At 45.3% G+C, this 27,932-nt stretch overlaps 1 protein-coding gene across 3 annotated transcripts in view; it reads right to left on the bottom strand.

Annotated features, from left to right (window-relative positions):
* Positions 1 to 272: 272 nt before the first annotated feature.
* Positions 273 to 27,932, bottom strand: part of trit1 (tRNA isopentenyltransferase 1) — a gene marked incomplete at its 5' end in the record, with an annotated part of 38,174 nt that continues 10,514 nt past the window's right edge. Inside the window, 10 exons of one of the 3 annotated variants that reach the window (XM_080004642.1) lie at positions 273 to 860; positions 1,125 to 1,242; positions 1,996 to 2,099; positions 7,268 to 7,351; positions 7,494 to 7,606; positions 14,140 to 14,251; positions 14,385 to 14,527; positions 17,496 to 17,653; positions 18,195 to 18,294; positions 19,932 to 20,071. In XM_080004642.1, coding sequence (XP_079860768.1) covers positions 679 to 860; positions 1,125 to 1,242; positions 1,996 to 2,099; positions 7,268 to 7,351; positions 7,494 to 7,606; positions 14,140 to 14,251; positions 14,385 to 14,527; positions 17,496 to 17,653; positions 18,195 to 18,294; positions 19,932 to 20,071 — 1,254 coding nt within the window. In that variant the 3' untranslated portion in view covers positions 273 to 678. The remainder of the gene's footprint in view (positions 861 to 1,124; positions 1,243 to 1,995; positions 2,100 to 7,267; positions 7,352 to 7,493; positions 7,607 to 14,139; positions 14,252 to 14,384; positions 14,528 to 17,495; positions 17,654 to 18,194; positions 18,295 to 19,931; positions 20,072 to 27,932) is intronic. The other 2 variants (XM_080004644.1, XM_080004643.1) reach the window with 2 other exon arrangements.

Genomic DNA, 27,932 nt, shown 5'->3' with positions numbered 1-27,932 from the left:
AGACAGTGAATTTAGTGATTTAATCTCACACCAAAGGAGCACATTTAGCATGGTGTCCGATGGGCCTACAAGGAAGAACCCAGACAAAGGAGAGAGAGAGAGAGAGAGAGAGAGAGAGCGAGAGAGAGAGAGAGAAAGAGAGAGAGAGAGAGTAAACAGAACAATAAAAGATATGAGGGGAAGCTTTGCACAAATAACAACCGGGACAGAATTAATAGGAACAAGGGATGTGGTACGATTTTTCTTCTACTTTTTAATTATTGCTGCACAGAATAAATTAAACAATAGATAAAAAAATATGAAAAAAAACAACAAAAAAAAACATCCTTTGGAGAAAAATCCCCTTTAAAAAGCTTTGGAACAACAAACGAAGCGTTTGACACTCCAGAGTGGGAGGGTTTGTGACTTTGTGGACACCGGTGGCGGTATCCTCAAAGGTTCTTAAGAGTAACAAGTAGGTTTTTTCCCCCCCAGACACGGAATGTGGATCGTCGAGGGCGTTGTGGCGGGTTTGCCGGTAAATAAAAAAAGAAGCGCTTCCTGTTTACATGAGAGGTTATTCACCCGAGTCTGGATGCCCGTGGACCTTAATAAAGTTACTCGTTAACTTCCAACCTCCTTGTGTGAGGTCCAAAGGTCTGTCGGTGCCGGAGGTGCGCCTGTGGTGTCTGGAGCCATTTAGGTCAGGAGAGGAGACCCGCCGGAGGTGGAGGCCTCCCCGGAGCCTGGGACCTCGCCGGCATGTTCCGAGTCGGGGACAGGCGGTGACGTACCCGGGAGACCCTGGGACGGGTCTGGGTCTGAATCGAGCTTCCTCTTCTTCCTCACATGAAAGTGGTGCTTCTTGGACTTCAAATGGGCTACAGAGGTGGAAAGACAAGGTGGAAAGGGATTTTTTTGGGAGGATGGAGAGATCACCATTATGGAGGTCACCATTATTGACACTACATACAGTAATTTGGTGGAGCAAGGATGTGGTTCTTAACTCAAGTCCTGCCCCCAGGCAGAACAAACTGACTTCATTCACAGCTCCTGGGCGTACATTTTCTTTTCCTTTTAGCAGGTAACAAACGTCATTTGGCGCATTGAACGTTAAAATTCCATTTTGCTGAAGGGGCCCTCACCTGTCCACTCCAGGTCGCCGATGATCACCTTGTCGCAAAGCTCGCAAGCATGGCGGCTACGCTTGTTCCCGTGCTCCGCTCCCTTCGCTCTGATTGGCTCTGAGGCCGGCTGCTCCCCCTGACGGTGGAGAGAGGCAGACAATTTACAGGAAGTTAGGTTTGAAACAAACCCTTACAAAAAAAAAAAAAGATGCTTTCATTTTTCTGGTGGTCTCTTGTCATCCCACGTTAGAGCTGTGAGGATCGCTCCGTGGGGTCTCCAAAGCCCCCTAACACTCCCAGTGTCGGGCGGTTTATGAAACGATTCGATTCTTTTGAACGGCTCTTTTGTAGGAACGATGGGTACAGAGTCTCGCTGGGTGATGAGACGTCTTAGTTTGACAGTTTTATGTCGTTGACTGTTGAAGTTGCTCTGTCTTCTACGGTTTTGTCCCGAATCACACTGGCATCATGACACACCCCTTCTCCGTGTCAAGGGGTGTGTCATGGGGAGGAAGGAATGACATAAAGAGGGAAGGAAGAAAGGAAAGAGGAAGGAGGGAAGGAAGGCAGATCAGAGAAAGGAAGGAGGCTCAGGACAGAGGAAGGAGGGAAGGAAGGTAAATCAGAGGAAGAAAGGAAACCAGGACAGAGGAAGGAGGGAACAAACAAACAAACAAACAAACGGACAAAGGGTGGAAAGAAGGACAGGGGAAGGAGGGAAGACAGGAAGTTAGATCAGAAGACGGAAGGAAACTAAGACAGGGGAAGGAAGCCGGATCAGAGGAAGGAGGGAAAGAAGGATGCTAAGGACAGAGGAAGGAAGGAAGTAATAAAGGTGAGAACAGGGGGAAGGAAGCAAGGAAGGAGTGAGGGATGAAGAGGGTCCCACCTTGCTGAGGCTGCTGAGGACCCCTAGTGCCGGCTCCAGGACCCTGGGCTCCCACTGCATCACGTCCGTCACATCCAGACCGTACACCGCGGGCACGCCGTCCCCTGGCCATGCCCGCACACGCACGCACAATAGAATAAAAAGTGAAGTAAAAAATACAAAAAATAAACCAAATATTCTCAATTATATACAAATAGCCAAAAAAGTTCAAAACAGAAATAGTCAGATATATAAAAAAATTCTGAATATACAAAATGCAATACAACGTACTACACAGGATAAATTATTATATATAATTATATATTATATAATGATGAATAGGTATAAATTATAAATAGGAATTATGACTATGCCATATATAACAAAATTATTTCTAAATGATATTTCTGTCATTATAAGTAGATGAAAGACAGATAGATGTGAATAGAACTAGATTCAATAGGAATAGATTAGAATGTTTTATATTGCCTTGTGTTACACAAGCACACCCCCCCCACACACGCACACTGAAATGGGCTTTCTGCTTTTGTGAACAGCTCTGAATGGTCCAAGGCCACATGCCACTGCAGCAGTTTCTGCTAGAGATGTACACACAGGTCTGAGTGTCAATACAGCACGGAGTTGGAGAACGGAGGGGTTGGGTGGGGTTTTTGTGCCAGGGAGTGGAGCTATTGGCAGACTCCCCCTCCCCCTCCCCCTCTCTGACATATGGTGTGTGTATATATGCACACAGATATTTTTTGTTCATAATTACCATAATAAACATGTTCCTCTACCTAGATCAGTCACCTAAAAGCTTAACCCCTAAAAGCACTGTTGGCCAACTCAATTATATCCTAATCATTGTGCACACACACACACACACACACACACACACACACACACATACATGCACACCCACACACACACACACTTAGAGGGCTAAGCTGAAGTGTCTGCGGCCCGTTACAAATAAAACAACTTTGTGGTCCTGCTGCCTTTGTCAAAGAAACGGGCGTGGTTTTCTGTCAGGGTACCGAGTGATGCGTTGTGTGTTTCGACGGACACACCGTCCCAGAGCTACACAGAGTTATATGTGGGCTCCGGCCTCCGGGCGCAGTCCCTGTCAGGTCCAATTTTACATTGTGCGATTTCTATTTTTCACTATCAGGCCTTGAAAGATCCACATGCTCGACTCGGTCGTGTCCCGTCGGCGGCGGTGGCGGCGGCGGCGGCGGCAGCTAACACAAACACAAAAGCCTGTTTTAAGTGGCGGGCTGCTGACTGCTGCGACCTCCTCAAAAGCTCTTTATCCGCAGCGGCCAAGCCCCCTACGTGTTAGCGTTAGAGTAGCTCAGTTTGACTGTGTGTGTGTTTGTTATGCTTTTGTTGTTTTTACAAACGGCGGTAACCGTTCATTTAAGCTTCAGGCTTCATCGAGGCAGTTGGTGTGCGTGTGTGTGCCTGTGCGTGTGTACGCACGTGGGGGGGGGGGGGGGTACTTTTTGTGTTCACGGTACAATAGCCAGCAGGTGGCGGAGGCAGCAAGCGCCACCTGGCATACCTTTACCTCACTGGTAAACACTCCAGCGCAACAGCTGCTGTCCACTGGCTCGCTCTTATCTCTCCCTCTCTCTCTTTCGGTCTGTCAGTTTCTGTACCTCGCTTCTTCACCTCCTTCACCCGCCCTCTTACTTTGTTGCTAGCGTTTGCCTTGCCGTATACCTCCCACTGTGGCAAAGCAGAGTGTGGAGTGAAGGTAAACAGAGGGGTGGAGAGGTGTCTTCCAGCATCTGCTAGCTGGAAGACCCCCCCCACCCAGCCCCACCACACACACACTTGCCTTCATGTTAAGGGTCTGGTGAAATCTTACTCTGGCTAATCTACTCCACGGTGAATAGAGGACGATAAGGAGAGCGGGTGAGAGACAAAGAACAGGGCGCACGGCCTCAGCAGATCCACACACACACACACACACACACACACACACACACACACACACACACACACACACCGGTCACTACTGCCTGGGTCGCAGAGGGGAGATCACTTTGCTGAAAAGAAGGAGCCATTCCTGCCCCACAGCTGCTGCTGTCAGCGAGAAGGGTGTGTTGACACAGCGGCCCACCTGTCGTGGCAAACGGTGTGCGCGCGCGTGCGTGTGTGTTTGTTTGTTTGACTATACTTGTGAGGACTGGAATTGACTATTTCTTTGGCGTAGAAGTGCACCAGGGTCCTCACTTACCAGGTGTGTTTACTCGGACCTCGCTTTGATGTCCGTGCAACAATGTGTGTAAACGTTAAAGCAGCGCTGGCAGCACCGTGCGTTCACCCTGGCGCTGGCCTGATACCACCATTCACTCGACACAACCTTCCCCTCGCCCTCCCTTTCTCGTCACTCCGTTTCCCTCAGTCAACTTGTCTTTGTTTGCTCGGGTCCTCGCTTACCCGGTGAATTTACTCGGACCTCGCTTTGATACCAGTACAAGAATGTGTGTGCCTGTATGTATTTCAGGAAAAACAGACGCTCCAGAGGGACCAGGGTTTTGCTATAAATAAAACTTCGCTGTCAATAAAGCACAAAGCTAATTCATCAGACCCCCGCTTTGTTTATTCCCACATAAATTGGAGAATGAATAAACCACCAGTCATATATAGAGAAAATGTATCAAGGACAAACATAAACGAACACATCCAGTTGGAGGAGGAAGTTGGAGGATTGCCAGTTGATTTAAATTTGTATTCAATGCAACAGGAGTGATGCAGTTGGTGGCGTACAGTCGTGTTTTCCTCCGTCTGGCTCTTTCCAAACTGGGCGCTCACTAGGAAAATCAATTTGCGCCTGCCCCCCCCAACACACACACACACTCGCACACACAGTTTTAATGTTGGTCTCTCAGACCCCGACTCCATCAGTATAGCTGACAGAGCTGCGCTGTGTCCTTGTCAGTCAGCCTAGTTAGTTGCATCGGGTGTCTGGCCTTCCCGGCGACGCCCCTCAACCAGCCTGGCTGGTTGAGGTCAGAATTCCTCGCAGCTCTGAGATGCCTCAACAGATTTGCCTGCTCAGCTGAGGCCTTGTGGCATTTACGTTCTTGCGTGTGTGTGTGTGCGAGCCTATGTAAGTATGCGTAGTGAGCTGGAGCTCAGAAGTGAAAGAAAGGAGGTCAGCACTTGAGGCAACGAGGAGGGAGATGGCAGGGTGGTGAAGCCGTGGGATGGGGAGTGGGGATAGGTGAGGATTTAGCCTCAGTGGTGGAGGGTAAATCCTCTGATATAACCAAGGTAACCCTACCTAAGAAGAACCTTATGGGGCCGAGGTGTCCATGGGTCAGCACAACATATCGACATCTATATTTGCAAGCGTGAATATGGCTCTCATATTAGTGGTTAACAAAAGCCATATTTTACTCTCAGTATGGAAACAGCGGTTCATTGGGGCGGGTTGGCACCCCAATTCAAGATTCATGGTTCAGATTCAAGAGGTTTATTCGTCACATACATATACATACTTCCACACATATATGCAGTGAAATGTCAATGCAAGGCACCCGGTGACTTTGTACAATATGTTCTCGACTTAACACAATATTCACTATTCTATGCTCCAAAACCTAATTAAGGGACATTTCTGGGATTTTCTGGGATGAGTAAGATAGCCAGATCTCAACTAGAGAATTACCATCGCTAGTCATCGCTTAACACAATTGTGAGTTGTGAGAGACCAGGGGTTTTGGCTATCGAGCATGTGCTAATAGACTTGGGAGCGTGGGAGCTTAGCGTTCAGACTCTTCAGCAAGCCTGATGTTGGCAACATCACTTTAATCTCAGGCCTATGTGACATACTGTCTTAGGGAATGCAGACAAAACAGAAAAAAATGCCCCAAAACTCCCACATTCAGACCTTCACGTGCCTTTGTGAAACCACTACAAACGAGCCAACTCTGGGTATAAGAGGTCGTGGGCATCCATAGACTCAACACTGTGTAAGAATGTGCGAGAAAGCGTGCATTACCAAAAGTGTGCATATTGTGAGGTGGGGGGGGGGGGGGGCATATGGTGCGTGGCACCCATAGGAGGGCAGGGAGACGGACAGACAGACAGGTATTGAGGTTTACAGCCTGGAGTGGAATAAGCCATTTAGGACTAACAGGATTAGGAGGCTGCTGGGTTACTCCAGGGCACACTGCTGATTTGGAGAGGCAGGATGGGGTATTGTTTGGGACAGGCAGAGTGGGGGTGCACACTCTGTGGCAGGAAGTGGAGCTGGGTTGTAATGGCAGATCTAATTACCATGATAACCAGAGGGAATTTTACACACTAAGCATAAATCTGGTATTGGTTTAAATTCTGAATTCAAAATTTGGTTCCTGAGATTCCAAATGATGATATAACATGAAAACTAGAGTATTTGCACCAATAGTTTGTTGACTGTTGCTTATACATTTTGCCTTAGACAACAGACTTTTAAAAAAGTAATTTAATTTCTAAGGTAATGAATACATACTTACATACATATTTTTTTTCTTTTACTCTCCTTGTTTGATCGGTCTCATCCCTATATCAATATGTTTGTGTTGCTTTTCGGGGCCATGGCAACTATTTATAAATGGAGCAGATCCTCACCAACAAGTAGGCTACAAGTAGGCATAAATAATGGAGAGCAAATGGTAATGTAGGGACCACTTAAACTGCAGTTTTGAGGTAGAGGTTAAGTAAGATACCAGCATTGGGTAATATAAAGTCCCTTTCTGCCAAGTACCACTGCCAAATATCCATTTGTCAACAGTAGACTCAGTTCCAACCATTGGCGCTAAAAATCTGTTTTCCCATTAAATATCTATGGCGGTGAGTGTGGAATCAATGGATTGCAGCAGGGCCTGCCATAGAAAAAGAAGCATTTAACAGCTCAAAAATGGCCTTCAATGGAAACACCGAGCAAGACAAATCTACAGAGGGATGCTAAGCGACTCTCAATTCCTGCGGTCGAATAAACTAATGAACGCACAACACACACACACACACACGCTATCCCATCTAGCTGGAGCGACAACACCGTACAGCGGCGGAGGCGGTTCACTGGGTGTTTAATAGAGTGTGAAAGCCTCATCTTGTTAAAGTAAGCACTGATTAGTTAAGCGGTAAAGTGTTGAGGAGGGTATCTCCAAACTTCAGCCACACACACACACACACACACACACACACACACACACACACACACACACACACACACACACACACACACACACACACACACACACACACACACACACACACACACACACACACACACACTCACGTTTGAGGAACCGGTTGCGGACCCATTTATTCTGTTTGCGGGCGTAGCGCTTTGTGGCAATCTTCAAAGCCTCTACACCTGAGTACAATGAGAGAAAAGGAGGTAGTGACGGCTCAATAAATAGACCAAAGCACAACACTCGTTACATTTTCTGTGGGTGATGAATGAACCGGTCCACTGATCAATTATTTGGATTACAGTTTAAAAAAAAATGTCTGACCTTTGTCTCTGAGGGCGTCTTTCTCCTGCTGGGTGCTGCCCTCCGGCATGGTCAGGTACTGGTGGAACTCCTTAAAGCCGATGGACTGGAAAATCCCATGCTGGTAGTTCTGGCTGGCAGGAGGGGAGGGGAGGGCAGGGGAATAAAATGACGGAAATATAATAATAATAGTCTTTCTGTCTGTCTCTGGCTTGACGTTTCCACACACCCAACGGCCACTCATTTCAATCTCTCCTCCTTATATGATATAGCATTTTTCTGGCTAAAAGTGTCTGGCCCATGGACGTCGCTGAACCCATGGACATTGGTTGAGGTCTCGTTAGAACCGGGATGTCTCAGACGTCTCGTGGTTCAAGATTGATCCATGTAGATCTACATTTGGAGCAGGAATTAGTGAAAAACTGATTCAATTTTACCGGAAGTAGCAGAACGTTCCCACATTGCGGATACGCCAAAGTTCTACAACTTCCGGTCAGGTGGTGGGAGTGAGATGAGTTTGTGGAGCGGGGCACTTTGTGACATCATCATTCAATTTGTTTCAAGTGCAATTTGTGGCTCTGGGGGGGCATTCACATTGTGCAATGTGCGCGGCGTAGACTCCAGCGGTCTGTAGTGGTTGCTCCAGGAGTATCTACGCTGGGTCAAGACAACCTGCCACAACACCCTTATTTTCATTTGATAATGAATCTCTTTTGCCCTTTTTGTAATTAAACACATTCTGTTCGCACATAAGCCTTATTTTGTCGTAACTAGGGTTATATGATCGGTATCTATAGGACCGAAACACAACGCAGATTTTCGTGCCACTTAGATGCCCGAGCTGTCGATTGAAATATTTGCCCTCTGGGGCACCTGAAATTGAAATTGACTTAAAAATATAATCAAACAGACCTGACCAAATAAAACAGGAGGGAACATATATAGGGACATGGCCAAACCAGAGACACAAGAGGTGTGAAAGAAATAACAGAAACAAACATGATTTAACTCTAAATATTATAAAACAAGGGACTAAATAACACAACTACAGGTGCAAGTACCCCTGCTTTCCAGCAGGGGTAACAAACTTCCTATCAACAAAATATGTATTTTATTATTATTTTCATTTGTCGAAGAAGCACTTTTTCTATTATCAGAAAAGAGTAGAGACATCTCTCTCTCCTCACTCCATCACGGGAGATATGCGCAAGGGGGGCAAGGCCTCCCCCCTCTGCCTGGCTCTCACACACGCATGAGGAACCCAGCAGATTGTGCCCTGATCGCCCCCTCTCTATGCGTAATGTGCAGAGAATAAACCAGTGTTAATAATGCTCTTAGCTAGTTTTACTTTTTCTGCTAAAAAAAAAAAAAAAAAAAAGAGAGATAAGACCGATAAGGGTATCAAGTATCGGATCGATAAGCAGTATCAGTAAGAGTGGTAGTAACATTAAAATCGTAACCACACCCATCGCTACTTTTGCCCGTTCCCCTTTTGAATGGAACCGTGTTGTGGGAACTTCCACTTCCACTTCATGAACCGATGTTATACAAGGCTGGTTTACGTCTCTGGGTGGTCATTCGCATTCAGAGAGTTGAGCTGCGTAGAGCCGATGCGGCATTCAATGTAAACTCTGAAAATTGTAACTCGTGCTTGTGTGTCAGAGAACCTGGAAAACTATAATACGTACCTTACACGACTAAACTGGACCCAGTGTATTGCTGCCTGCAGCAATATTTAGGGGTCCATTCCGTAAGGACAGTCTCCTGTTGTCGGATTACTATAGTTTTTATTCTCCTTGGCACTTTTTCGGACTAAAAGTGTCCGGAACAAAACAACCGCTGCAACTACGGACACCGTTGAGGTCTCGTTAGAACCAGGACGTCGCAAACATCTCGTAGTTAAAGTTTCATCCAAATTGATCCACATATGGAGCAGGAATTAATGAAAAAACAAACAAAATTTGCCTGGAAGTAGCCGAACGTTCGAAAACGTCCGGTTGGGTGGTGAAGCAAGATGAGTTTGTAGAGAAAGACGCGTTGTGACATCATCATCCAATTTGCTATATATGTGCAGGTTGTGGCTACGAAAGTCCATTTACACCGTGTGAGCTACGTGGTAAAGACTCCATTGCTATTTAGTGGTCGCGAACTGCGCACGTGTGTTTGTGTATTGTCTTACTTACTTGACGTTGGGGCGCTTCATTTGATATTTTATGTCTTTTCCCCTTTTTGTAAATATAAACACATTCTGTTCGCATATAACCCGGTGCCATGTCCTTCCTTATTTTGTGGCATTCGGGCCAGTCGTAACATACAAACTGTCGGAGTCCAAAACAGTCCAAAACATATTACCTGTTTGTCTCCACAGAGCTCCAGAGCAACGGGTCCGAATTGTGTCCATTTTATGAATGAGAATGTCCAGTCGGACAGTGTCCATTGTGCAGCGTAGACTCTTGTCACACTGTGGTGGTTCAACGTTACAGCCTATTGATTTATGTCTGTATTTATATAGCTTCTTAACTGGTAGATGTCAGTAGATCTATTTGATTGATATTTTAACTCAGTGGTCCCCATTCTTTGACGGATTAATGAAAAATACAATAAAAAGTATTCCACAAAAACTTGTCACCACATCAAGGACAATACACTGGAATGTGCAACAGAGTGATGCGTTCAAGATCCAGCCAGACATCGAAAAAATTTAAGCCGATCAATAGTAGTGACTCACAGATATAACACAATGTTTTTGGCATTTCATGGAAACGTAATTCACTGAAACATTATCCAATGCAAAAAAGTCAACAAATAAATTATGCAAATTCAACTGTTATGGTAAATCTACGTATTTGTCGTATACGTCAATTATGACGTATACAAGACACGTCACCTACAGTCACTGAGACTCCGGATGCACTTCAATACAACAAGTTAAGTTATAACAATGACAAAGTTTAGTTTAATGTAAAAAATAAAATACTTGTTTTTATAAACCTCATGTATAAACACTCTCCGACACGTAAAATCAAAACACTTTCATGAAAAGGCAAAAAGTGTTTGTGGTATTGACAAATTCTTCCATAATAATTCTGATGCCAAATTAATGTTGAAGTTCCATGAATGTTGTCGGCATTACAATATAGACAAGTAACGTATTAAACAGAATTTTCCAATTTAACATTAACAGAAATAATACAGTAGTAGTTATTACAACTTACATGTATTTATATTTTTCTTAAATCAAATGATTTATTGTTGTTAAGTAATTACAAATGTTGTTTTGATGCCGAAAAATAGCCAAAAATCTAAGACAATAAAGAAGCCACGGTGCAAATATCCAGTTGTCAAGGCCAGTCAAAATATATATATAAAAAAAAAAAAAAAAGTACTTAAGAAAAATACTGTGGAGAAAAACGCGAATGGAAAAACTTTCAATGTAAGTGTTGATTCCCCATATGTATCGTTTTTTTCAGAGGCTCATTTCACCAGAATGGTTTACAATTTGGAGACTCCACAAATAAACAGTGTGCAGCTATAAGTTTAACAGCAGTTCTTAAAAACAAGATTCAGAACGTTTGCACATGGACACAAAATGACCTAGATGACGTTTTGATCAAAGGAAATAATCTTCATCAGGATGCAAAAAAGTGTGGGAGAATAAATGATAATGTTCCAGGAAGAGATTATATGGCAATAACAAAACTGGCAACGAGACAAATTATGTTTAACACAACATTCCAAATAATGTATGCGGTTTTACCTTTTTGCATAACTGTGGGGTTGTTGTGGTTTGAGCAACCACACCTGACCTGGATCTAGGTGATTGGGTCAGAGTTGCTGCATACCTGTTGCTCATTGGTTGGTCTAACAAGCGTCAGGTTAAAAACCCCCATCCTCACACACACTCAGGAGAGGAGCCCTGTCATGACATGTTTGATCTGCTCCTGGCTAATTCCACCTGGCCTCTTCTCCACAATAAATTGGTGTCTACAACCAATCATCGCTGTCTCTATGCTGGAGGGCCCTGGAAACTGAAAAAGTCGCTTAATACAACTTGTGCTTTTAGTGTCCACTTTCTGGTATGTGCTGCTTATTGGCCTTTATCTTTTTTTATTTTTAACAAAATAGCTTTTATATGTTCTCATCATGTCTTCAGCTTTTCTTGTATAATTTCTTCACTTCTACCTTTTTTTTTTTTGTTTTGTCCTTTGAATTTAGTGTGACTTCATAGACAGGTGTCCAAAGTGGCGTTATGTAGTGTGTTCTTTGACGTTGGTTGAGTACTTGTCTTCTAAAACATTGTGTCTATGCCATAATTTATGTCCTGTTATCTGGTTGAACTGGAAATGCTTCATACCTAATGCCATGAAAGTTTGATTCCTGGAATTACATGGACGTAATTACATTATGTTCATAAGTTCAGTGGATTTTGCTGCATTACACAAAAACCAAGAAATGTAACAGGCCTAACACGAATAAACTGGATCCCGTGTATTGCTGCCTGCAGCTATATTTAGTATTATTATTATTAGGGGGCAGCCCATTAACATAGTTATTGAACTCCCTGTAAAGCAACAATAAATATGGAGTTTGTCACACCACAGAAAAATGTTATTAACCACCCAGCCAAATTTGACTGATAAAAAGAAATTGGCAATTATATAAAATTTGCTTTTCAAGATCGTGGGGCAGTACCCTCTGTTCTGAGACGCTCCGCTGAGGGCGGTTTAGGCTGAAGTATGTTTAAACGTTCTGCTGAACACAGTCTTGTGTCCCTAGACGCGCGCCGCCTGGCTGTAGGACTCCCCGCTCTCTGGTGCTCCCTGCTCGCTCCCTTCGAAAAGGCCAGGTTAGGGCTCTGCAGTGCGGTAGCATGCAACGAACGCTAACGAGACCAAACCCTGTGCGGTCAAACCAATGGCGGTTCTTTTTTGTTACGGCCGTTTGTGGCATGAGTTCACAAAATCCCTGAAGATGCCTTTTACTCCAGGTGTTTATTCCCAAAACAGCATTTTATCCCAAACTCCAGGATGCAATGCTACATTCCATTTTGACTGGGAAGTTGTAATTTCCCAGTTCCCGATTTTTGACTCGGAAAGCCGGAAGACCTCACTAACCCCCGACTAGGGCTGCCCCCGAAATTCGATGAGTCGAATCAGTCGGAAACCCGTCAATCGACTGAGATTTTTTTTTTTGCATTACAATAACCTGTTCTTGTAATGCCAAAAGACATAATTTAATGAAATAGATAGAAGCTTACAAAATGCACAGGGATAACATTTCAATCAGATGATAAATAAGGGGAATCATAAATATGTCTTTATGTGTGTGAATCGAACACGGCTCTCAATGCTCCCTGATCGTCATGCCTCATCCTTCTAAATAAAACAACTAAAAACAGTGCGGGGACAGGACGCAAGAGGAACCGGTCACGACTCGTAAAAAATATTTTTAGCGCTTTAGGCATCAAGAGGGGGTGATCGGGGAGAGAGTCGCAGACAAAGTGTCGCCATTACACAGAGTTTCGTTCCATAGGCAGACGTAAAATAAAATAACCGTCTAAAATAAAACACAATGTTTTGCCACGCCGATCGCTGGCACCCCATCGCTGGCAGGTGTCATCGTCGGTACCGTCGGAGAGAGAGACAGGTGAGCAAAATGCGCCCCAATTGCTCCCTCTCCGCGCCCCAAAGAAGAGCCGAGTCGGCCCGGCCATGCCCATATCACATGTTTTGAGCAATTACTTTCCAACATGTACATTGTATTCAGAAACAAATCACTGAATTCATTTAACAGGGACTTTAATAATAATAATAACAATAAATGAATGAAGGAAATAAACAGATACATTAATAATGAGAGAGAGAGAGAGAGAGAGAGAGAGAGAGAGAGAGAGAGAGAGAGAGAGAGAGAGACATGCCAGGGTACACTGAAATAAACAGCGCATGCTGACACAGACAGACACAGGGGGTGTGGAGGGAGAGATACAGAGGAAGGAGAGAGGGAGAAATCGGAGAACACAGCACAGGAAATGCAGTGAGTCGATGGAGGAACAGTAACAGTGAGCAAAAGTGAATAAGGGGAGGGAGAGCGACTCGTTGACCTTGTGGTCTCGCCACAGCAGCCAGGGACTGAAAGGGGGTGGGGCACGGAGGGGGGGGGGTTAAAGAGCTTGGGTGATAAGACTGAGGGACAGCGGTTGGAGGAGAAGCTGGTGAGGTGGAATGAAGTGATGAAAGGAAAGGAAGGGGGGGGGGGAGAAAGGCAGGAGGGAGGCAATGGGCATCTTGGGCAATGGGCCACCAGTGCATCAATTTCCTGCAGCCACACCCCATCAATCAATTTCACATATGCATGCCAAGAAAGACACACACACACACACACACACACACACACACACACACACACACACACACACACACACACACACACACACACACACACACACACACACACACACTCGCTCTCTCTTCAAACAGAGGCCGACACAGCACTATCCATTGTCCATCCACCTCTTCAGCCATTAGCGGAGCACGCACGGCAGCTTTTAGCTTGCCCATCCACCCAACAAATAAAGATCAGATCTGAATCTGGATATTCTTGGGCCCTCGGCCATTCCCGTCCAACCCTAACCACGGTACTTTCTGAGCGGCAAGAAGTCGCACGGTACCTGTTCTCCTGAACCCTCTGCTGGTTGTAGCGCTTGTGGAAGTCCCTGAGCTCCTGGATGAGCCCCGTTGACAGCATCTGGTCCACACGGGCGTCCAGACGCTTGTCGAGAACTGGGAATAGAGAAGGTCAAGGAAGAGGACCTTATGAAAACAAAGACAGAAAACTAGGAGACTCTCCCATAATACTTATACGACTCGAGTAAATCGTATAAGTATCAAACCAAGACAACACTTGTCCCCGTACCGTCCATGTCGGCATGCAGCCAGAAGACACAGGGGTCTGGGTACCTCAGGGGCCCGCCCAGTTCGTTGGCCCCCTCCTGCCCCCTCTGCTCCTCCAGCCAGCGGCTGTGGGGCACGCCCGTCTCCTCGTGCACCTGAAGGCTCCTGTGGACACCAGTCACACCATACGCTGTCAAGGGTCCCACAGCCAGAGTTCACATTTCATAGCTGGATGAGGGAAGTGGATTTTTAACATCAAATGTAGATTAAGCAAGAAATGGAAAATCATAATAGGAAGATGACATCTGTGAGGTAAGGTAAAAAAAAAAACTAAAAAAAAAAACCAAAAAACAAAAAAAACAAAAACAAAAAAAAAAAACAAGAAACTGTTCAACAGGAACAGGATATGCCTAGAAATAAACCATGGAGGAAGTTGAAAAGACGAAGTCTAGTATCGAATTATACTTTGTTGTATGTGTTTCTACTAAAGCCTCAGAAGCAAGATTTTCTGCATTTGAGTCACAATGGAAAAAACAAAACAATGAGACGGTGCATCCAGGCTGGACCTCTCAGCCATGCGTGGCTGCACACAGGGCTCAGCGGCGAGAGGGAGATTGCCGGCGCTTCCTGTTGACTGCAGGGCAGGGTAACCTAACCCGCTCCACAAGGGGAGCAGAGTGCACTGACTTCAACACTTCATCTGCGTCTGTGGCCTGAGCAGAGGAGCACCCCAAACACACCAGGCGCGCTGGCGCAGCGTACGGGCGCGGGGTGGGGCCTGGTTTTTTACCTGCTACAACGGCTACGTGGTGAAGTGTCCCGGACGCGTTGATGTTGCCGTAGAGAGAGGAGGAATATTGGAAACAGCATTTGAGATGTTTTTTAACACAGTTTAATAATAAGTTTTATGTCTGAATTATGATCCTCGTGAACTCTGCTTATTACTTGTTTAAAAATGTTGTTCTTGTTTAGACAGTCTCACAATATGTCCTACGATCTCTGCAGACACTAAGTTAAACAAGGTCTTGCAGTTATCCAGTGAAAATGTATAAAACATGTTTTTATAATAGTCCGTCATAAATAACTTTTAATATAATTGAAATGTGAGCTTCAACTGGGATTGTTGAAATTGGTCAGTGGGAAATGTTTGTACTGTATAATATTACTTCATATTAGTTAGTCCTTTGTATTTAAAACAGGTCTGGATCAACAAGCAAATCGACAGCAGCTCTAGGTCTCTGGTAGTGGTTGACCAATTGATCGGTCAGCTGAATAATTGGGCCGATATTTGCGCATTTTGAGATAATCGCCATCGGCCGATGCGTGCGTTCACGAGGCCGATAAAAAGAAATGTCTGCAGACTGGTGTTGGCAAAATATCAATTTTTCTATACAAATAGATTCTGAATATTTGAAACAGTTCCAATGCTCATTTTCCGCACTATTGATATACTAGTAGCAGCAACGCTTCCTCGCTCTCTTCTCTCTGACAGCATCACACACACACACACACACACACACACACACACACACACACACACACACACACACACACACACACACACACACACACACACACACACACACACACACACACACACACGGCATGCAGCGTCAACATAGCCCTGCCTCCTCCCACTCACTCCGTCTTCACTGTCTGCATTCATTTGTTATGGCGTTAGCTCATTAGAGATGGCAAGTGCAGAGCCTCCACGACCGGTTTTGAAAGTAAACAGCAGGAGTGCTGTTTAGAAATACTTTGCATTTGAGGCAAAACGTAAACCTAACTCAGAGAAATCGAGTGGAGATTTTCTTTTGTCCTCCAGACAGCGCTGCGCCGTGCCTGCAATCCCGTGGCCATTTTCCTGTCTTTTTATTTCAGATCTATTTATTTTTGTGTTTCCAAACTCGTGTGAAACAATTTTTTTTAAACACAACACGGTTCTCTTTAGTTTCAGTTAGGCTTGGGCCGATTTACGATTAAATCCTCAATCGACTCCATTGATCACGATTGACATTGATGACAGACTTTTTTTTTTTTTGTTTTTTTTTTGTTTTTTTTTTATCCGACAGGAAAATTCTGGGAATTGAAACTGTGTAAGTGAGTGTGTTTACAGTGTTCTGAAACTGGAGCGGAGAGAGGGGGAGAGAGAGAGAGAGAGAGAGAGAGAGAGAGAGAGAGAGAGAGAGAGAGAGAGAGAGAGAGAGAGAGAGAGAGAGAGAGAGAGAGAGAGAGAGAGAGAGAGAGAGAGAGAGAGAGAGAGAGAGAGAGAGAGGGGGCGGAGGCAGAGGCTCTCCCCCTCTCCGCTCAGAGCTGTCCAGTAACCACTGGTGATTGGATCTCACTTCCCCTCTACAAATGCGTACAGAAGCTTTGTAAGGGGCAGGTGCTCAAAGAAAAAGGCGCATGGACCCCCAGCTCCGGTTCTAAGCGTTTTGCCGCCCTGGGCAAGGGAGCAGCACAGCGGAGTGCAGATCACTGGGAGGAGACGCCCGTGATCCGCACTCCGCTGTGCGCACATCGCAGGTGCACCGAGGTTCGAGGTTCATGAGGAATTCCTCATCAATATATCCGCTACCCGCTAGTCCGCTACCTTGATACCCATTAATTAAGAGGAAAAAGATGAACAAAAAACAAAAGCGCACCTGATAAGAGGGGCACCATGGGGTCCATGGGGCCGGTGGTCCCCCCTGCTCCCCTGCACGTACCTGTTGCTCAATATGCAAATTTTGCGATAATATAACAACAATATATAATATAATCTCATCGAGAAAGATTGAGATTTCTTTTATTTCTTGAGTTTCTCACTTTTATGGGAAAATGAAAAACGTAAACCTAACTCAGAGAATTAGAGCAGTTTTTTTGTTTCTCCTCCAGACAACTCCCGTGCCTGTCTTTTTATTTTAGTTCTACTTATTTTCCTACATGTATGAAACCACATTTTTAAACACAACTGAGTTAAGGCACTGTCCAAGTCCTTACTCCATACTGTTCCAAGAAAACCTGTGCGTCCCCACTTTCGGGATGCACGTCTCCCTGTTGCTTTCCATTGCTATGGGACTAAATTTAGGAAAAACTGGTTGTTTTTGTGAAAAAACATCCAAAATGGCCCCAAACAGACCCCCTTTCTCACCTGGCAATCTTGCGCACATCATTAGGGTGCAGCATGGCGGCCATCTTGGGGTCAACCTCTGCCAGCCGCTTATGCAGCTCGGCCCCGCCCAGTCTCTCTAGCTCCACCTTCCTCGCAGAAGCTCCGTCATCTCCTCCCTTCGCCGACTCGCTTTCCTGCTTCAAAGCGAATATGGGCCGTTGATCAGAACCAATTATTTGGAAGATAACACATTAGTGCTTTCGTTTTTGAACTGTATTAGGCATATTGGTGAATAGAATCACTAACCTCCAAATCAGCCGAGGAAGCAACATCAACGTTGCATTATTAAAGTTAACAACTTATCGCTGGGTGTCTGCACTGAGAGTGCGCTATGCAGGCTGACCGAGGTCGTTTCACAGTGGCAATGAAAAGGTTTCAACTTTTGAATGATATTGCAAGGCGATCACCAGTTAAAAGATAGTAGATGAAATGTTCCTCCGCGCTTGAGCCAACTAAAACGTTTGTTTTGTGAATCCCGCTGCTAGATCATGGCCAATTGGTGCAACAAACAAATGAAACATAACTGGCTGTAGCTTTAATGGTAGCGAACACAATCAGAATCCCTTCGACTAAGCAACACAACAAAGTGGCTGCGGCCGAAAGCTGTACCAATCCCAGTGATACGACTCCCTCCGTCTGTATATCTGTATAAAAGTAAAAATGAGGAGGTATACGCACCCCAGCATCCAAAAGGACTTTCCACAGCAGTGACTCAATGTAGTAGTTGGTCCCCCCCACTATGATGGGCAGCTTGTCCCTGCTGTGCATGTCCTCTATGTTGGCGTTGGTTAGGGAAGAAAATTCTTCGAGAGAAAACACACGTTATCAAGACATTATCAAAGAAGTGCGATCGAGCTTGAGCATGATCTGCCTGGGTGCTCGAGTCAGTGAAATGATACACTCCTCTGTAATAATTCACACAAAACAAGCCCATGCGAGGTAAGCGCTCAGCAGTTTCTCTTGTGCGGACCCTCCCTTCCTCCCCTGCTTCTAGACGCTCAGTGTCCCCGAGTGCGGCAATGGAAAGCTTGTATGTGCCACACCTATGGCTGGATGATACGGCAGAATTTGAATAATATCTATCATTTCAGGTTATTTCACAATATACAGTATATGCCTATGTATTCTTATATGGGCATTCTTAATGTGTAATTATAGATTGAATGTATGATCATTTCAAGTCAGGCCAAAAATATTTTGCCAAAAATGCCAGAGCCAAAACCTTGAGAATCTTTGTAGCAACATCTACATTTTGATGACTAATTCATTTCACACTGCTAAACAGTGCCTCAACAATACCACAACGCCTTTGTTCCGGTAGCACAGACAGGCGACCAAGTCCCGGCCACGCCTAGTTTTTATCCATCCGTCCCATTCCTCCTTTTCCATCTCCCAGTCTCACTCCCCCCCCCCCCCCCCTGACCTTTTCCTCATCTTTCGCTCCCTACTTCCCGCTCTCACCCCCCCCACCACCAGTTTTCTGCTACCAGTCCACCCTGAATAATTAAATAACCGACCAGACAACACACACACCCCCACCCCCACACCCACACACCATAGTCAGCCAGGGCGCGAAAGCGGAGAGAACGAGAGTCAGAGAAATGGAGAGAAAGAGAGCACAAGAGGAGAGAAAAGAGACAGAAAGAGACAGAGGAATGGGGAGGAGGAGAGAGAGACTGATAGCTGATGATGTGCGTTATGTCTGCCGGCTGCCTCTTAAAACCTCTCAGCCTTGTCGCGAATTCTCACACTGCCCGCCACCCCCACCCCGCCCATCCCTACCCCACCCCGTCCACACACGCACACACACAAGCGCGCACGCGCACACACACACACACAAACACAAGCCCTAGACGCCACTTCTCTCCCTCTCCTAATCTCTCTTTTCTCTCCTTCCAGCAGCCTTGCGGTGCGCTTAGCCTATTCTTAGCGCTACCGCAGCCCTTCACTGCACTGCCAACTGGTGTGTGTGTGTGTGTGTGTGTGTGTGTGTGTGTGTGTGTGTGTGTGTGTGTGTGTGTGTGCGCGCGCGCGCGTGCGTGCGTGTGCGCGTGTCTTCATGTCGGATCTATTTTTACCATCTCTGGTTATCGCCTCCCCTTTCCACATGTATCGGCCTGGGTCTGTGGGAAGCTGCGATTGCCGCGTGCATGCGCGTGCACATAGGCGCACTGCAGACAGTCTCTCTATCCATCCTCTCTGGTGATCTCTCCTCATTTCAGTGAAACATCTGCAGCGGCCAACATGCCGGCAGAACCAGGACACTCTAAAGGTCAAAATCAAACAGCTCATTCCTTTGCTCGTTAGCATGTTATTATCTTGTGGAAAAGGTGTTACAGCGAGATAGCCGTTGCCAGGGCCGAGGTGTCTCGTTCAGTTCCTGTGCGTCCACTTCTGCCGTAGGACAAGGATATGAGGGAAAGGGCTTTGTTCCTGAAGTCCACCACCGTGTAGCTGCTGACCAGCGGGTCCACGAAGCTGATCATGTGATGTCTGCACTGGGTGCGCTCCTCGGCCGTCACCTTGTTAGTGATGATGTCTAAGCCGTGGTAGACCTGTGAGTGGGGGAGGGAAAGAAATGATAAAAGACCCGGGCAACCGTAGCGACAATGACACAATATGCATGCCGGGAAGACTATAACCCAAGCCCCCAAGCACAAAACAGAGACAGTTGGCATTTATCTCCTTGTGTTATTGACAATAACAGCTCAGTCGCTATAGACACATAATTCAGACACACCACTACATGGGCATGAAGCTATGAAGCTCCTGCTTGGGCAATGTGATGAAATCCGAAGCACTTTTTTAAACTATGCCGCCGCTGCTGCCCCCCCCCCCCCAGAGTCGTGTCATAAACCAAAAGTGCGTTACAGCTTTTAGGATTCATCTGCTGGCATTTTTGAGTCAGGTAGGCGCTGTGTTCGGCTCTGCGATGTGACATTAGACGTCTGAGGTGAGTCGGGAGAAAATACTGTATGCAATCACAGCCCCTGTCTTCCCCAAATACGGGGTGACATTGAGTTTATCCTTCTGAAATGGTCTATTTCACCATCATGTGATTCTTGGTTAATTGTTTTTCTGTGTGTGTGTGTGTGTGTGTGTGTGTGTGTGTGTGTGTGTGTGTGTGTGTGTGTGTGTGCATGCATCTGGTGGATTGGTCTTCAGTTGCAGTTTACTACAGGAAAAAAATAGGGAAAAGGTCTCCCCTGAAGATCTTTTTGACAAGGTCTGGACTTATTTTTAAGTTCTCCATTTGAACCACCAATAGTTTAGTAATTCAGCAATTTGGAAACTAAAAAACAAATTTTAAAAAACCAACTAGAATTTGTGCGGTTGTATGCCTCCACCAACCTCCTGGTGCAGTTTACATCAATGTCTGTCCAGACTCATAAGATTAGTGTCACCAATTCAGTATTCGACCAAATGTGACATATGATCACAATCTGCTCCTCAGTTATGGCGTTGAATAATGGCCAGAAAAGTTATTTTGCGGAACATTATGATGTCACAGTGAGGTTAACCTTTTGGATATAAAATGTCATCCCTTTCATTTCATAACTCATTTTATCCTATTCGACATTTTGTGTGAACTTTTGTCATAATTACTAGTGACCCACCGATTCCAGATTTTGGAAAGTCCTAGCTCACCGGTTACCGATGTTTTGACCGATAATTTGTCAACAAGTGCAAAATTTTCAAATCAATTTGAAAAAAGGATATTTTATTAAAGTTTCTATACTTGAGAAGATTAAACTGAGCAACACACAGGAACCAGACGAATCTGCAGCTGACATTTCATTTTTTCTGGTGGACACGTCTGGCCACCCTCCGATTCAAACAGATTTCCACACAAACTTGCCAGGGTCGGGCCAATCCCAACCGTTTATCTAATATGTGGCGGGTTTGATACCATGACGATACAGAGGAGCGCCGTTCAGGCACCTTACCCAGATGGCTGTTTTTTGGTATCAAACAAACTGGACGGTATATTTCCTCTTAAAAGCTTTGTTGATAAGAAAGATGTGTGTGGTGTGGGGATGAGAATGGTTTGAGCAGCCACACCTAACCTGGATCTAGGTGGGTCAGAGTGGCCGCATACCTGTTACTTGTTTGGTCTTACAAGCAACAGGTAAAACCGCCATCCCCACACACACTCAGGATAGGAGCCCTGTCATGACATGTTTATCTGCTCCTGGGCTTACTCCAGCTAGCCCACTCTCTACAATAAACTGCTTTTTACAACCCCTTGTCTTCTGTGTCTCTGTGCCGGTGGGCCCTGAAAACACCACTTGGATGGCGTGTGGTAGGCGAAAGTGCTCCACTCGCACCTGTACAGGGAATCTCCGGCACAGGAAGGGACACAGTGGGGCTGTTCAACGGGCGGTCCCAGCACCAACCCTCTCCCGAATGGCAGCAGCAGCGCCCAGGGTGTCTGGTGGAGGAGTGGGGGAGAAGCCGCCGCAGCAAAGCTAGCTCCTCCGCCCAATAGCCACCGCCGGGACCATCCAGCAGCCCAGCAGCCAGGCCACCCCTCCAAGCAGCCCCCGTGACAGCCAAGACCGGCCACACCTTCACCAGCCAACACAGTAGCTTGAGGTCCCACGCTCCAGAAGCGAGGAGGGGAGTCTGCATCGTTGCTCTAGGGGAAGGAAGCGGATAAACCGTGGTGTTCCGGGGAACCATGTCCCCTGGAAGGGGACCAGTTAATCTTTTTTGGACATTTGTTTGTTTAACATTTGGAAACCCTGTTTCAGTGTCCGGTGTTTTTATTATTTAAGGTATTGGAACCCTGTGTCAGAGTCTGCTTTAAACATTTTTTTCATTTTTGTTCTCTGCTTGCTGGTTGCTGGTGGTGGGGGGGTTAGGCGTTGGGTTCATAGGCGCGCCACGATTCTATGCATCGATCGAAATCAGAGTTCGATTTCAAACCTCAAAAAATCACAATCAGGTTGTGACATGAATGTGATCTCTAATGTAATGTTATCTGAAAATAAACTGTGTACTGTATTTGGAGCTTGGAGGGGGGGGGGGTGGCAGGAACCCAAGCTCAGCTGGAGCGCAGGGTCTGCATCCTAACAATTTAAAAAAAAGTGACCGGCGAATTAAAGAAACAAGATCTTTTTCACAATGTGCACTTGATTTGTCCACTTGAGAGGGCAGAACAGAGAACAGAGACCGGCAGCTTGTGAGAAGTGTGGGTACACACCGGTATGTGATCCAAGAGTAGTTAACCTTATGCATATGATTTGGATTGTGATATCACAAATAAGATAATTATGTTAAATGGAACATGATGCTGTGATAGGATGAATAGAATTTGGAAAAAAGTAATTAGAGAAGAATGTACCGAGCCGACACGGGCACAGTGGGCGGAGGTGAAAGAGACACACTTGCAGTAGTGTTGAAAGGTTTCTCCCACTTCATTGAGCCGGATGATCCGGCTCATATGAAAAGAGCCGGCACTTACGGCTCCCAAGCATTTCGTTTATCTGTGAGTTTTATGAAATATTTTGTTTATATTTAGTCCACCACAAAAAATATAACATTATTTATAATGATTTAATTTGACTGGACTCAAAGCTACTTATCGAAAAACAAGTGGGTTTTTTTTGTTTTGTTTTTTTCCCCCAAATCATGCCTCGATAGGGTTAGTGCTGAAGAAATTCAGTACAAATATACTAAATCGAATCATGTATTGAGAGTGACTACAACATAGACTGGAACTCGCTTAATTCTGGTTTGTTATAAACGTGAGAAATTGAACATGATACTGGTTACTGTAACTGAAATTAAATTCAGTTACTGGGAGCAGATCTAATCATATTTTTTCATTCACTACCATGCTTAAAGGAAGACGGCATCATGCGTGCCTCATACTGCACTTTGATTTAACAATTTAGTATTGAATACGTTATATATTTTAAGATTTTATTTAAACATTGGGCAAAAGTTTTTTTACAGAATAAATGGAAAGAAAAGTTATAATCGTCTCCCTTTGTTTTTTTGGCTGACAAAGTTTGTGGTGTTGTCCGTCTTCATCGGGGCGTCCCATCAATATATTTTACACATTGAATATTTACCGTCTGCTTTGGGTCGGACCTTAAATATCCAAAAAAAGGAAAAACACCAAAGTATGGATGTATGTGTCCCTGTTGTCAACGACACATCATCTCTCTGTTTCTCCTCAGAGTTCTAGACACTGTGGCTCTGTCTCGGCTCCGTGTGTGTCTACTGTGTTTACAAGCGCAACCCGTCCGCGAAGAAGGGGGCGGGGCTTAGTTCTGTATCGACAAACGTGATGGTCAGAGGTGACGCTTTCAGATCAGCCTTATATCGTTCAAACTGATTGGCTTCCCCTTGCAACTTGCGGAGCGCGGAGGCGAACAGATCTGCAGGCGATTTTTATCGAAATGATCCACCCAGCACTAATTCAAATTGTGCTTTGAGGGAATTGTTTTCACCGGACATGATGACCGGAGAGAGTTACATATGTCGGACTTCAACAAATTTTCCCGGTCGAAAACTGGCAATTACCGGATAACGGAAACGCTGCTATAGGCAATTGGGTTTGTTGATATAGAAAGAGGCCCCGCCCCCTCCTTCATGGGTAGGTTGGACTTGTATACTCTGCGGAGACAGAGCGGTAGCGTCCAAAATGAGCGACCCGAAGGAGAAGTAGAAAGATGATGTATCATTCACAACAGGGCCACGTACATCCATAGTTTGGCAGTTTTTGGATATTTAAATTCAAACCCAAAGCAGACGGTAAATATCCATTGTGTACAATTTGTCAACGAGACGTGCCGGTGAAGACGGGCAACACCACAAAGTTGATTAAGGCCGACTTGCCATATTTATTTTGGATTTCATCATTTTTATTTAAGTGAAATGTTAGTTGAAGCGGCTGCACTTCTTCTTTTTCCACTTCTAACTTACATTACAAGTGCTGTGCAAAGTTCATTATATAAAAACAATGTTCTGCATTTTATCTTCAGATTTCTACCCCTATTTTTCTTCTGAACATTCATTGTTACCACTGCATTTCCTTTATATACAATCTAAATGAATATGAAAATGATTTGTTGAGGTGAAAACATTACATGTTGCCACTTTAATAAAATAAATAAATTGAATCAGCTGGCCCTTGAAAGTCGGTCATCAGTTGGAGACCCGTCAGTCGCCTGAGATCCTTCGTCGAGCTGTAGTTTATTAATTAATTGATTTAGTCAGTCAGTGTGAACTACAATAACTGTTTTATAGGATAAAACAGAAACTTACAAAAATGCACAGGGATAACATTTAAATGAGAAATTATAAATAAGGGCAATCATATTTTAATATGTGTGTGTGAATTGACATGGGCGGCTACACGGCTCTCAGTGCGCCCCGGTGGCGGAGAGCCGTGTCCTGCTCCTCCAAATAAAACAACCAAAAACAGTGTTAATGTCGAGACCTGTCATGTGAAAAATGGGGATATTGTGTAATAAGCCCATGCCCCCCCCCACGCAGAACATGGCACTCGTAGGTTTTCCGCCGCCGGCTACGTAGAACAGGCAGGAGTGGAGGAGAGCAGGTCTGGACAGATCTGGAAAAGGGGAAGATGTTCCCAATCTGTTGGGTTGAGTCGGTGCTGTGGTGGGAAAGTTTGTCTTTAAAAACCTGCCTGGACCACACTTATCTGATTGGCAGAATGAGAATATAACATGGGACAGGGGAGGGAAACTCGACTCCCCTCCCCCCCAAATAAAGACTCCCAAATAGGGATCCGATGCTATATTTAACGTAAAAATTAACAGCTACTCAAACCTCACAGCTATTCTCCACTGTACACCATTTATTGGCATTGAATATTGAAGAACGTACAAATTTCACGTTCTATTTATCTCAACATTTCTAACAGTGGTTTTGAATTTGCCTTCCATTTGGACGGAAACATACGACTCTGGAATCTGACGACTTGACAAAAGATCGCAATCCGCTCAAATAATTGCGATCTGGCGATCATGTAGGAATTGTGACAGCTCTCGCGTAAGGCATATTGAACTGGCACCTACCAAGCATTTTCTCGAAATGGAAGGTCGCTTGGCAGCCTGCTTTAAGCACCGTACGGCGGACTATCTTCACTAATTTCTATGAGTTATGAAAAAAATGAGTCATGTTTCAATGTTTCCTTCTGAGGAAACTATTGAGAGACTTAACCTCACGCACGCCTGGAGGGGGGGGGGGGGTTACAGACGTGGCCGTGTTTTGATTCTTGTTGTCCTGGTGCGAATCGTGGCCGCCGTGCGTCGCTGTGTGTGTGTGTGTGTGTGTGTGTGTGTGTGTGTGTGTGTGTGTGTGTGGGGGGAGGTTTGGCTACAGATCCACGCTGCACTCGAGGCACCGCAGTGTACTCAAAGTCAGGAGAAGAGCAACTTGCTATTGAATAATTCACGACCCCTCGCCGCACGATACGACTGTCAGCGGATGGAGTACATCAGGACTGTTGAAAGAGCAAACGCGGGAAGTTTGGGCTTTGAGTTTGACTTTTGAAAAAGAATGGCACAGTTTGAGATGAGGGGAGCCAGGGAGGGAGGGGGAGGGGGAGAGAGAGAGAGAGAGAGAGAGGGGGGAGGTGGTAGAGAGTAAGAGAGAGAGGGAGAGCGAGAGCGAGAGAGAAAGAGAGAGGCACAAAGAGCAAGTCAAAGAAATCACGAGTCAAAGAAAGAGCGTCAAAGAGATTCAGAGAGAAAGCGAGAGAGGGTAGAGAGCAGAGTTCCGTTATCAGGGATTGCCAATTTTTGACCGGGAAAATCTGTTCAAGTCCTGCCATATTTAAATCTCTCTGGTCATAATGTCCGGTGAAAATAATTCCCTCTAAGCACAATTCAATTAGTGCCGGGCGATAAAAATATACCTACAAAGACACAACACAAACAGCCAATCGTACAGAGGCGAGAAACAACCCTGTGACACCAACAGCCAATCATACAGCAGGAACACCGGGGCTTCCTCCCATCTCCAGCGCTCCCCGGCCGGGCAGCGCGGATGGAGCTGACGCAAGTCTTCCTCAAACACTAACTCGAACTCCTCGCCCTCCTCCCAACCCGAGCCCGGCAAAAGGAGAGCGATTTAAGAAGGAATCTGGGATTTTCAGTGACGCCTGGTCGGACACGGTCGGCGAGAGTCCCTGGGTCCGCTCCCAACGTCCTCGCTTAGAATCACAGAGTGCAGTTCGGGAACCTCTCGGACTGTTCTCAGACGATGATGATTATGTAGGTACTCCTCACTTAACGACCTATTTATTTATATATATTTATTATTTATAAAAAAAATTGTTTGCATATTTTTTATTTTATTTATTCAGTGTTTAACCTAAAGCCATGAGGATACACCTGAAACTGTAAATTGAGCATTATTTCTATTTAATATATAGAGTGATAATTATCGAGATCGATCAATATAAAAAAACATTTTTGGCGATACTGTCCAGCACTATGTCCTTGTCACAGAGAACAGAATGCCGCCGGTGAAAAATAAATGAATAAATGAATAAATTTGAAGAGATGCACACATTACCACCTGTCCTGGCTTGCGCAGACATTGTACAGAGAGACAGAACGTACAGAAAGAAATAAGACAGAGCAGCGGGTAGCAAGAAGAAAGTGAGAACATGGGTGAGAAGGGAGAGCACCATAAATAAGGACTGCAGTGTGTTTGCTGTGTGTGTGTGTGTGACGGTCATGCTTCTCATTCTGAGCCACACTCCTCAACTGCTCCCTGATTTAGGCTCTTTTGTTTGCAACACAGTGGAAAGGCAGCCCAAGGCCCCCTTTACACACAAAAACACAAACAAACACACAAAGGTGTGACTACAAAAGCCTTTCTCCCTCAAGTTGCTTGCTATTCATTTCTCACTCTTTTCATCCCTCACTCATAATCCATGCTGCTCTTCTCCTATTCCGCCCATTGCTACCTGCGGTGGGTCACCGTCGCCGAATGGGGACATGGCTGAGCCTTAATTATCAGCTGCCTCTGTGTGTGTGTGTGTGTGTGTGTGTGTGTGTGTGTGTGTGTGTGTGTGTGTGTGTGTGTGTGTGTGTGTGTGTGTGTGTGTGTGTGTGTGTGTGTGTGTGTGGGGCGAGTGGAGGCACAACAGATTAGGCCGATTCAAATTCTTTCCCTTCTAACGAGTGGGCCCAAGAGGAAAGCGGGTGGGAACAGAAAACTGACCAGTCCCTTCTCTCCATGGTCTAAGGAGAAGACTATGGAGAGAGGGGAGAGAGACGGAAGGAAAGACTCGGGTGGAAAAAAAAAAAAAAAATTGAGAGCGTTTCAAGCTCACGGTTGGGCCTCCGAACAGTGAAGATAGAATAAGAAAAAAATACGGACAAGAATTTGCGTACCTAATCAAGTTTGCTCAGGTTTCCAGGGAAA

The sequence above is a fragment of the Zeus faber genome (assembly GCF_960531495.2).
Source record: "Zeus faber genome assembly, chromosome: 1".
In the NCBI taxonomy this organism is placed as follows: Eukaryota; Metazoa; Chordata; class Actinopteri; order Zeiformes; family Zeidae; genus Zeus; species Zeus faber.
This window is presented reverse-complemented; position numbering and strand designations above follow the sequence as displayed.